The following is a 12,854-nucleotide window of genomic DNA, read 5'->3' on the forward strand; positions in this document are numbered from 1 at the left end:
GGGGGGGAGAGGGGGGGCTGGAATTGAGGGAGTGGCCAGGGGCTGGTTCTTTGTTGTCATGTTCGGCCCAAACTGTGACACTACATAAAATCTTTTGAACAAACTGACATTCTATCAAATCTTAAAGACCCATTGTATCTTGAATTTTTTATTATTATTATTGCAAATATGGCTTTATCATATAGTCCTTCTGTTCCATTCAGAATTGCTTTGTATATGAACCTGAAACTTTCAAAGAAACTGGAATATGTTACTTTATTCTAAACAAAAATTTTAAATATAAGAACACAAAAGTTCTTAGCAAAGTCGGTCTCTCACTTGTCTATTTTTTTCAGATTAAGTGTGATAATGAATTTTTTTATGCCTTCTGTTACTCTGTTTTTCATCAGGTTTTACTGGTCGGTTTTGTGAAGCAGATGTTGCTGCTTGCCTGTCACAGCCATGTGCGGCCCCCAGCATCTGTAAAGACACATTGGGTGGCTATCTTTGTTTCTGTGCACCTGGTTTTATAGGTAGGTTCAAAGGAGTGAGGACTGTTGTTTTACATGCTTAATTCAGTCCTAAACCATGGATAAGGTTATACAAATATAGTAATAGACACAATTTAGCAGTGTGCCTCTGACTGAGGTGGAAGCAACTTTTGTTTCCTGGCAATCAAAAGTACATGGGTGTGTAAAAGTATTCCACTGTAAAAAATACTGACAACATGCGATTATTTCCACTCCAATAACTCTTACTTTATACTATTTTAGACAGAGTGTCTGTCTTACACTGATGGGATTGCTACTTCCAGCCATATGTAAGTTGGCCTTATGTTATCTGCTTCATGCTTCTTGTAATAATAAGGCTGCAGTAATGAGGGCTTCAACTTCTGAATATACATCCAAGATCCTGGGCAGGTTTAACTACTTAAACCTACCCTGCAGGTCATTGTCACTAGTTGAGACTCCAACTAGATTAAAATTGGCTTGGCTGTGTAAACATACTGTCATAGTAATTCCAGATTACATTTTTTTAAAATAACCAACAAAAAGTTTCTAGACACAGATGCAGATTTTTCAATCATATGTATGATGAACTAATCAAGCACAGTCTGAATTCCCTGAGTGGCAGGTCAGCTCTGCTGCCAAGATCCATTCATCCTCATTGCAGGGATTTTGATGGTGCTCCCAGAGCAGGAATAGGGTGACTCTTGATAGTCAGGGAGGACACAGGCAGCAAGAGCAATTCAGATCTGGAGTAGACTCCATACCTCTTAAACTGTTGCTCCATGTCCTAATGTAGGCAACCATTTAGATGAAATAATCTATAGCTTAATGGCTATAATATTTGTGTCTGTAATGTGATAATTCTTGGTGAGATCTTATTTTATTGAAATTTTTGTTTAAGTTCTTATATCTACAAAATAGTGGTTTTAATTTATACATTTTCTGTGGCCAAATAAAGCCCACAAAACCCTTCTGAAACAATCAGAAACTCTTTGCCTACCTTTTAGGTGTAAGCAATTTTAACATTGAGGCCATTATAATCTGTTGGGATAATTAATATACAAAATGAAAATAAATATTTTCTGTGCTTTATTCTACCTTGGAGGCTAGAACAATTATAGGTACATCATTCTCAACTAGAAATCAGCATCTATGATTTTTAAAATATATAGCAATATCTAACTTTTTAATTATTATTTTCCAAAAAAAGTTTGTTAAATATTTGGCCATAATAGAAACTTTTGCTAATATTTCCCACAGAGACCTCTATAACAAATCCAGAAATTAATACATGAATGGAAAAGCATAATATAGAAAAAAACTGTGATGTTTTAATATGTGATCTTAGAAACAACATTTAGATTTATGTGATATTTCAGAAAAACTAAAGACTTTACAGCCTTAAAAAAGGAAAAATGTGCATTTTTATTTATTTTATTTTTTTTAAAATCCAGAAATGAATCTATATATTATATATGCCTTTTGCTTTTGTCTTTAATCAACAATAAATTAATTTCCCAAAGACAATTTCTGGCTCTTTGCTAAAACTTCCCTGGGCTCAGCCTCAGTTATTTCATTTTGTTGTTGCTGCTTGCACTGATGAGTCACCAATGATACATTCCTAATGAAGTTAATCCTTCACTTGTTCCCAGGTAATAACTGTGAGATTGAGGTGGATGAGTGTCTTAGTGACCCTTGTCACAATGGAGCTACTTGTGTTGATCATCTGAATGCCTTCAGTTGTGTCTGTCAGGACGGATTTCAAGGTATTAAAAAATCCATAGAACAGTAATTTCATAAATCTACTTTGAGTCTTAAACTGATTTTTCAACATGTCAGATGATATGTATGGATGATTATTTTAGTGTCATCTGAAGGTATACAAAGATCTTGTAACTTCAGCATAAATGATCTTAACTGGAGTCACATACTTTGTTTTCATGACTGGTGCTTTTTGATAACTGGTGGCTTAGCTGTTAAAAATGGATCAGTGGTGTATAGTGAAATTTTGCAAATAGCATATACTATTTTCAGTAAGCTTTTTAAACTGTTGGCAAATGTAATATAATAGAAACAGAACAAAAATTTGGGGGGGGGAAAGAATTAGTTCTTGGCATATGTATGCAGTAAGTAGTCTCCTCTTTGCCTGATTTTATATTTATAGGCATAACTTGTGAAGCAAATATAAATGAATGTCACACTTCTCCGTGTCTTCATAATGCATCATGTGAGGACTTTATTGGTGGCTATGAATGCATCTGTCTACCTGGCTTTACTGGTGAGTTGTATTCAAAGTAAAACTTGTTTTCCACAGGGAGGTAGTCCAAAAAGCATCCATTAAGACATCACCAGCTAATTTGCTTGTGTTTCCTTCTCATTTCTCTTTATCTGCCCTGTTCTAATGTTTCATTTGTATTCAAACAAACTGGAACACTGACTTCATCTGTAAACTGAATAGCACAAGATAAATTAGTCTGTATTTTAAAGGCCTGGAAAGCTTCCACATACAGGGAAGATTAGGTACCACTTAGCAACTCAGAAATAAGCTGTTATGTATTTGTGGTGATAAGAATTAAATGGATGCTGACATTAGTATGTGTGGCTCTTCACTTGGTTGATTTATGTTAGTGTCATCTTAGAAGTTGCTTGAGATTCTTGTGGTGCAAATGAAATAGAAATTGGCACCTGATTCTCTTACTAAGTGTTCAATTTTTCATCTTTTCAAAGGTGCAAGATGTGAAACAGATATAGATGAGTGTGCTTCATTTCCTTGCAAGAATGGAGCCACCTGCATTGACCAACCTGGTAATTACTTCTGCCAATGTGTAGCTCCATTTAAAGGTAATGAACACCAAGGGAGAGGGGAAAGCAAACATAATTAGCTTTAGAAAACATTTGTCAATTGTCTGAACTCATTTCAGTCTTCCTACAGCATTATTAGTCTTTCATTTTGCCAAGCAAGGCTTTTAAAGTGACCAGCCAATTATGCCTTAGGCTGCAAGTAATGTAAACTTTGTACATCTACTAGTAGCGTTTATTTATTAATCAAATTGATAGTTTAAAATCAGTTTGTTAAAAAAAATAAGATTATTTGCAAAATGAGAGGCATATGCCTATTAAGCTGCCATCACAAAGGTTAATTTCTTTTCTATACATGTTTCTCTCTAATGTGATTGATCATGGTATTCTCTAAATTAGTTTTTCATTATCAGAAAAGCAATTGATATTTATGTTTGAATCCATAAATTGTGTGTGATTCTTTCTGCTGGTGCTTTTAAAGGAAATAAACTTGAAATTTAAGCTTTATTGTGACCATTTTCATAAAAATTTGGGGGGGATTAATTTTGAATACTCAATGCTAGAATAGTTCAAAATAACAAATTGTGCAGTGTTCTTGAGCAAATCTTGTGCAAGTGATAATCTCAACTAGAGGTGCTTGTTCATTTATAAATTAAATATAAACACATTTTTCCTCCAGCAGTTCAATATAATGATACATTCTTAGGATTTCAGAATAATCATTAAAAGGCAATTTTCTTGGTATGTTGAGACAGCAGGGCTTTTTTGCCTTTAGGGAATAGCATTAAATACATCATTTATGAGACAAGAGTGAGCTCTAATGTTTATTTTTATTATTTTAGTTAATGGTCAACATTTAGTTTGTCATTTTTACTAGTTTAATTTATGTTCTGCTGAATAAAATCTAATAAAATAACAAGTAAATGAGTACTACAGTATCAGAATTGCCTTTGCTCAGAAAGATATGAAGTCATTTTCAGTACATAGTTAGAAATACTGATCTCTTGAGTACTTGTTTCACAAGAAGTAAGATTTTCAAATTGGTATTAATTTAACTACTTTATTAAAATTTCAGAAAGTCAACATTTCTGTAGTCATCCTTCAAGAAGTTAGTAGTGTCTAATACAATAGAAAAGTTAACCCCTGCTGGCAAGATTCATAAATAGTAACTGAGGTCCTCTGGAAACATAACATTATTGGTACAGGATGTCTAGAATCTATGGGACTCTTGTTGAAATAAAAGATCTTTTGAGACTGTTTACTTCTTTACAGGTTTACTTGGCACCTTGCAAGATTCAATTCTTATACTGATGTTACCTAGATTTATGATAGCATAAATAAAAGCAGAATTAGTTTCATATGAAAACTATATCAGTCTTAAACTCTCTGTTATTTAAACTATTGTAAATGTAATCTTTAACTGATTCACAGTAAGCCAACATAATGAGTAGTTAAACTACGTGTTCTAATTGTGTGGAAGTATTCAGGTTACTGTAAATAATACCTTTGTGTGCACTACTTACAGATAGCAGGATTGCTTTACTAAAAACTAAATACATTATATTAATGGTAGAAGTTCTATAGGAATATGTTTGGGGTTTTAACAAATATTTTCACTCATTTTATTGCTTCTGTTAATGTCAGAAGAAAAGTATAAATGTTATATTGTGAATGCTGCAATTTACTTGGAATGCAATCTGAAGTTGTATTTCCATAAGAGATTGTAATGGATTGATTCTCCCCTCACAAAATCTCCCTTGAAGAGAATGCATCACTATTAGGAACATTTAATATAACAGTGGATCAGGTGTGTACAGCAGACCCCTACTATACAGAATACATGATTAAGGAATTCAGAGCATGATTAGGATGTTCAGGTACATTCATAAAAATAGTAGCCTGTCAGATTAAGCCAGAAATGGATTCCATTTATTGAAAATGCTTTGCATACATTTATCTTTCTTTCTTCCTTCCTTATTTCCATGACTAGTCTCCTTTGTTTATTTTGGCAAGGAGACTATAGGAGATTATGACCAGAAAGTTCTGATTTATCCATTTTCAGTTTTGTTTTGTTTTTCTTCCCCTTTATTACCTTGTCTTTTAAAAAAGAAAATAGAAACATCTTCACTTTTTTTTTTTTTTTTTTTTTCCTTTCCATTTCACTTTCCAGAGCATTTACTTCTCATTTTCAAGTTCTGTAAACCTTTTGATGTCCTGAACAGGTACTTCTATATTTTAATAAACTTTTACAACAGTTCTACATTAATATGAAAAGTAATCAGAAATTTCATTAAGGCGTTATTGTATACTCAAAGTTTCTTTACTTTTTCTTGTGTGGGTTTTTTTGATTATTATTTTAAAGCATGGATTTTTCTACTTTTACAAAATATTTAAAGTCTTTCCACTGGCTTCCACAGAATACTGGAAGATTTCCAAAGATTTTAACAACAATTATGCTTGGGCAGTAGTATTTATCTGAATGTTTCTTCAAATATCTGACAGTCCAGGCTGTGCAAATTAACTGTACAAGCCTAATTTGTAAATGTTATTTTTAGTTTTCCTAGGGGCACAAAACTTATAAGAAAATCTAATTTCTGTGGTAAAGCAAATGCATGGACAGCACTGGAGAAATACATCTTCTGACACTGTTGCTACAATCCTAACAGTGATAAAACTAAAGCATTCCTCTCCATCAGTGTTCCTCTGACAAAGGTTTTCCCCATAGCTACCATATGTCAGTTGTTGTTCAGTCCAGGGACACCACATAGTGGCCTTCCAGAACCTGAAAGGGGCCTACAGGAAAGCTGGGGAGGGGCTTTTTGCAAGGGCTTGTAGCAATTGGACAAGGGGTAATGTGGAAGGGGGGGATTTAAGTTGGACATTAGGATGAAATTTTTCACTGTGAGGGTGGTGAGATGCTGGAACAGGTTATCCGGAGAACCTGTGGAGGCCCCATCACTGGAAGTTGGATGGGGCTTTGAGCAACCTGGTCTAATAGAAGGTGTCCCTCCCCATGCAGGGGGTTTGGAACCAGATAATCTTTAAGGTCCCTTCAAAACCAAACCATTCTATGATTCTATGATTCTATAATTTAGTTTTTCATTGGAATTACTGCCACTGAAATTGCTGCCTTTGATTTTTCCCAAATATTGAGCTATACAGCTTGAGGGTACTAGCAGCCCATTTTTGCATAATTCAAAAGGAAAATGGAAGAAACTTGTAAGAATACTAGGTACAAAATAACATCCATGACAATGCCTAATGTTTTAATTACTATATATGGTAATTGAAGTATTTTCATGGTATTTCAGCCAAATTCTTTGTCCCATGGAGGAGAAAAATCAATTTCTGTTTTCCAAAATCATAGAGCTCCACCTGTAGTCCAAATGAAGTATAAAATAAACTTCAAAGTCCATATATTTCATTTTGGAGGAAACTCAAGATTTGATTAAAGAATTTTTAAAAAAAGATCTATACCAGATCATGTTATTACTAAAGAGAATCATGTGTAAACCCACACAGAAATTCTAGAATTTACTGAGCCCCAGTGAGCACCTGTTGTAACTAAAGTCAAACCAAGAAAAAAAATTATGGCATCTACATTTGTGTAATATGCTTTAGCCATTTATAATATAGTGATCTATGCCAAAATTACTGCGGGTGCTTGTGAATATGTTCCAATTACCCCAATGGAACAGCCCACTTTAAAAAGTCCAGTTCTCTGTTTGTTTCGCTAGTGTTCTATCACTGACTTGTATAGTACAAATTATTGTTACACCTCACACTTAAATGCTGAAATGATATATTTGCTTCTGCTTGGTGCTAATGTGTTACTCCTTCCAAATATGATCCTATTTTTTAAATGTGTCCCTCTTCCGTCTATTTTCTCTCGTACTTAAGATGCAACACAGAGTCACGTATTGAACATCTTTTATCAGAGGACATTCTGAAGTCAAGTTGTTCAGAAACAGAGAAAGAGGATCAGCTGGTTTTCTGTTGCAGTTCCCACTGGCAAAATGACTATTGGAACTGTGGGAAGGAAAGAAGATACACTTGATTTGGCTGCAGGACAAATTAAATATTTTAATATTAGCAAAAGGAAACAAACAGCTCAGAAGTACATTCAGCTACAGTTCTGCCCAATACATTATAACCAAGTTTCTGGCAGTAATCTATTACAGTGTTAAGCAGGCCTCTCAGCCCTCTTCTGAGTTTGATTCTATTAAAGTATCCTAGCTGGGGAGCTATTATTATAACTTTTCAATTATGATATTGATTCTACAATCATAGTCTTTCTATAATAGAATCACAGTTATTACAGAATTGTTATTAAGTGCTTCAGAAGAGAGCACAGTGTGTGAGAAACAAACTGTGAGACTATATCTTATTTAGGGTCTTAATAGAAGGTAGAATGAAAGCTCCCAAGTCTCTATCAGGAAACAATGTCTTTTTCCGTTAAAAATTCACACAAAATTCAAGAACAGTGCAATTAGTATATTTTATAGTCCCTATTGGTTTATTTTATGTATACATATAATACATATTTATATTTATATTCATATCCATGCTGTTCCTTCCATGTGGAAACATGTTAAATGCAGACATGAAAGTGTTTCTTTGCAAAGATTAATAGGAAGCAGAAGTTCATAATGATCATGTTTTGAAATCAATATGTCTTAATTTTCAATGAAAGACTGAAAGACTTCTCTTTTCTGCTATAGAGTAAAAAAATACTTTTCTAAACCTCAAACCTGCCGTATTTTTCTGTCTCTTGCTGGCTTCCATCATAATTTAGCCAAGCATATTTTTTTGTCTTAAGCTATGTATTTGTTATAAGGCTGGAACCAATTATATCCTTCCATCTATGCTAGCAAAATCAGAACTGCCTTTTTGGATTGCTGCAGCTTTATTTGCTTTCCATAGTCGTAAGTCTTCCTATAGCTTGTATCTGGAGGAGCACAACAGTTTACAGACTTTACCTGAGTCTTGCTCAGTTGTGTGAAGGGAAGGGCAGGACTGCTGTTCAGTTTTTCCAAGATTTCTTAGTAGAAGAGGTGCTCAAATGCTCCACTAACACTGGTTTACTGCCTCTTAGCAACACCTGCCCAATACATAGTGGACAAGTCTTTCTTACACTTATGAGTTTTTCTAGTATTACGGAATGCCTGCTGTTCAGTTTTTCCAAGATTTCTTAGTAGAAGAGGTGCTCAAATGCTCCACTAACACTGGTTTACTGCCTCTTAGCAACACCTGCCCAATACATAGTGGACAAGTCTTTCTTACACTTATGAGTTTTTCTAGTATTACGTACCTATTTTCAAGGTAACTCTAGGTGCTTCACCCCAAGCATTAGCTGTTTCATCCAAATTTAGATGTATTGGTGTTTTTGGTGTTTTGTAAGAACCTTGAGGTATATTCTAATATGCTTCTAACATCTGGATCTGAATCTATAAATGCAAGTTTACTGTTCACAACTTTGAAGTGTCAACATTTTTATGTATCTCATGGTGTCATCAATAAAGTTAGTTTTAACTATTAGACATCAGTCCTTGCTGAGTGTGTAGCAAAGTGGGATTGTCTGTGTATCAGGAATGCTGCTTTTCAGCATTTCTAGCATGCAAAATGAGAATGATTCCACTACAATTTCTAGACCAGCTGAGTTTTACAGAAAATAACGTAGGCTGCTTTATTCTTACTTGGGATTGAAAGCTAAGAACAGATCTTGTACTCCCACACCAGAACTGCAAATTTGCCCCATTTTCTACACTGGTATTTAAGGTAAAGGTGAACCAAATTACTTTAACAACATTTCTGTGACTCATGGACTTAGCCAGTATCATGCTATTCCCAAAGAACCCAAAGAAAGATCACAAAGGAAGAAAACAATAAAATGGCACTAGATATTGTATCTTTGATATGTGATAGCCCTGCAAGAGTTGACATGAATATTTTCTTTTTTGTTGTTGTTGTAATAAAAAAAAATAATAATAAAAATAAGGAAAAGCTGTTTAGTAACTTGTTTTTAACAAATAGAGCAAACACGTTTATCCTTAGATCCAAATTATTATGTGGCTCATTAAAAAAATACACTGTATGCATTTGGTCTAGATGTTGCTAATAGGTATGACCTTTTTAATGAAATATGTGTAATTGTAGAGGAAAATTGAAATTCACTTTGGAGGAAATGTCTGCTTATTTGTTGCAGTCTTAATGACACATGTCTCCAAATGTGCTCCAATTAAGATTAAAGCAAAAATGGTAATTGGCCATTAAACATGTTGCAAAAGAAAGTAAAGTAGTGAGAAAGGCAACTCAGCATAAAAAAAAATGCTTAAGTCTGTTGAAAAGCAAGAGTACTAATGGAGTTTTCAGCATAGGACAGTCTATTATGGGAACAGCTAATTACAAAACAGATAATAAGTAAGAAATGTAAGTGCTCATGAAGGCAAAAAACTAGACTAGAGATAATGGAGCAATTACTTTTTCAGTGCTTACAGGCCAAAACTCAGCATCTCCTGTGCCAAGACCCATGCAAAAAGGGAGTTTTGCAAGAACCTATGCCTTTCTAGCATATCTCTGTGTTAGCCCATGAAATACTATATCCTGTTCAAAATCAGTTTATATCTGGTTTTGCCAGTCTCTTGATACTGAATAGTCAAAATCTTATTCAGAGTAAAAATGGAACTGCTGCATAGAGCTATAAAGGGCACCTTGCATCACATAGGAGCTTTTTGTGGATAGAGGAGCAGAGTGGCCATATTTAAGGTATATTGCCTAGAAAATATGCATTGCCTCTAACCAAGACCTTCTTTGGGGTTTTTTTTTCTGTTATTTTCTGTTATTTCTACTGATTTTTATATTGTTTTTAGAGGTTGCCATCTAGATACAAAAAAACTGAGGTGCTTCTGCCTTCAAAATGAACCAATTCACAGAATCATAGAATCACAGAATAATAGAGTGGGTTGGTTTTGAAGGGACCTTAAAGATCATCCAGTTCCAACCCCCCTGCATTGGCATAGACACCCCCCACTAGACCAGGTTGCTCAAAGCCCCATCCAGCCTGGCCTTGAACACTTCCAGGGAGGTCTGGAAGGCCAGCTTCTCTGAATAACCTGCTCCCATGACTCACCACTCTCACACTAAAGAATTTCTTCCTAGCATCTAGTCTAAATACATTCTCTTTCAGTTTGAAACCATCTCCCCTCATCCTATCACTATAAACCCTTGTAAAAAGTCCCTTCCTAGTTTTCCTGTAGGCCCACTTCAGGTACTGGAAGGCCACTATAAGGTCTCCCTGGAGCCTTCTCTTCTCTGGGCTGACCAGCCCGAACTCTCACAGACTGTCTTCATAGGAGGTGCTCCAGTCCACTGATCATCTTCGTGGCTCTCCTCTGGACTCTCTCCAATAGCTCCATGACCTTCTCACAGAATCACAGAACAGTCCTGGTTAGAAGGACCTGAGATCATCAAGTCCAACAACAAAAAAAATAAATTAAAAAATACTGCAGGTGGGGTCTCATGAGAGCTGAGTAGTGGAGCAGAATCACCTCCCTTGATCTGCTCACCATGCTTTGATGGTTGGTTTTCTGGGCTGCAAGTGCACATTTCCAGCTCATGTTGAGACATTCATCAACCAACATTAAAAAATGCTTCTCCTCAGGGCTGCACTCAATCCGTTCTTCACCCAACCTGTATTTGTGCTTGGGATTGACCAAACTCATGTGGACGACCTTGCACTCAGCCTTGTTGAACTTCATGCGGTTGGTGCAAGGCCACCTTTCAAGCCTGTCATGGCCCTCCTTGACAGCACCTCTTCCCTCCAGCGTGTCAACCACACCACACAGCTCGGGGCCATAAGCAAACTTGGTGAGAGTGCAATCAGTTCCACTTGTCCATATCACCAACAAATATGTTAAACAGCACCATTCCCAATACTAACCCCTGGGCAATGCCACTCAGTCTAGTTACTCTTCCCTTAACCACCAACATTATAACCCCATTCTAGAAGTCCATCAAATTTGTCAGGCACAGTACCCTTTGTGAAACTACACTGGCTGTCACCAATCACCTTCTTATTTTCCACGTGCTTTACCATAGTTTTCAGGAGGATCTGCTCCATGATCTTGCTAAGCATAAAGGTGAGACTGACTGGACTATAGTTCTCTGGGTCTTCTTTTCTTGCTTTTTTGAAAATGGCAGCTGGGTTTCCCCTTTTCCAGTCAGTGGAAACTTCACTGGCTGCCACAATTATTTTTTTTAAATATGATGGATAGTGGCTTAGCAACTTTATCTGCCAGTTTCCTCGGAACATGCAGATTTATCTCATCAGGTCCCATGGACTTGTGCAGTTTCAGGTTTCTTAGATGGTCTTGAACCTGATCCACCCCTACTGTGAGTGGTGCTTCATTCGCCCAGTCCCTGTCTTTGCCTCCTGTGACTTGGCCAGGGTGGCTTGAGCACTTGCCAGTAAAGACTAAGGCAAAAAAGTCATTGACTACCTCAGCCATCTCCATATCCCAGGTAACGAGGTCTCTCATTTTCTTCCAAAGAGGGTCCACATTTTCCCTAATCTTTCTTTTGTCAGTGACATACCTATAGAAGCTTTTCTTACTTCCTTTGATGTCCCTGGCCAGATTTAATTCTATCAGGACTTTAGTGTTCCTTACGTGATGGCTGCTCAAACAGGTTCTCTGTATTCCTCCCAGCCTACACCAGGGTAGGTATAATTTAAAGAGCAAGTTTTTGTGTAGCCATTTCTAGTGTCAATTTAAACAAGATCTGTAGTAGACCCATGGCCTTCCAGAACAGCAATGAGCACCAAAAAGCATCTCTAAAAGCCCTGGTTGTTTAACTCTGTTGATACAAAGTCAGTGAGGTACGTGTTGCAGTTTCAGCTCTGGTTTCAGCTTGCACCTTGGGACACAATTTGATCCACAATAATAATTTTCTAAACCTTTACAGCCATGAGTACACTCGGACTATTTTGTGTGTAAATCCAGTCATCTACAGCAGATAAGGGGTTTGAATTTCATTATTGTGTGAGAATAGTGACAAGAACCTTGATTACAGGGAGGTGATTTAAGTTACATAGACGATGAAAGGTATATCCATTGCAAATGAGAATTTCTATGTATCTGGCCCTTAATTTTCCCAAAAGTATGTGCAAACCACAATTTTTCAAAGACTTAAAACATAGTTACATTTTCCCTGGCTGCCCTACAATTTATGAGGGCATTGTTCAAAGAAAAATTTACCAAATTTCAGGGGGGAGGGAGGGGTCGTGATTTGGCTGATGATACAAATATTTGCAGCTTTATTTTTCTACATGCCAGGCTGCTTTACAGTGTAGGGTCATCTGCAAACACACAAATAAAACTAATAAAATAATAATCATGGTATGAGCTGCTATAAACAATGTCTGGCCAATGTGTCAGATTTTAAGAAAATGAAAACAGGATCTCAAAACACAGAAGGGTTTAGCCACATGAACTAAAAGTGGCCATTACTGCATCTGAAAATTACATCCACAGATCTTAGGCCATAAGGAAAAGCTGAATTTGATACCAG

The 12,854-nt window shown here is 36.1% G+C and overlaps 1 protein-coding gene across 1 annotated transcript in view; it reads left to right on the forward strand.

Annotated features, from left to right (window-relative positions):
- The window catches only part of EYS (eyes shut homolog (Drosophila)), a 199,014-nt gene extending 196,734 nt beyond the window's left edge, over window positions 1–2,280 (forward strand). Inside the window, exons 14-15 of the mRNA XM_010005111.1 lie at window positions 390–512; window positions 2,141–2,280. Coding sequence (XP_010003413.1) covers window positions 390–512; window positions 2,141–2,280 — 263 coding nt within the window. The remainder of the gene's footprint in view (window positions 1–389; window positions 513–2,140) is intronic.
- The last annotated feature ends 10,574 nt before the right edge of the window (window positions 2,281–12,854 follow it).

Source organism: Chaetura pelagica, unplaced genomic scaffold, assembly GCF_000747805.2.
Source record: "Chaetura pelagica isolate M959 unplaced genomic scaffold, ChaPel_1.0 scaffold289, whole genome shotgun sequence".
Classification (NCBI taxonomy): domain Eukaryota; kingdom Metazoa; phylum Chordata; class Aves; order Apodiformes; family Apodidae; genus Chaetura; species Chaetura pelagica.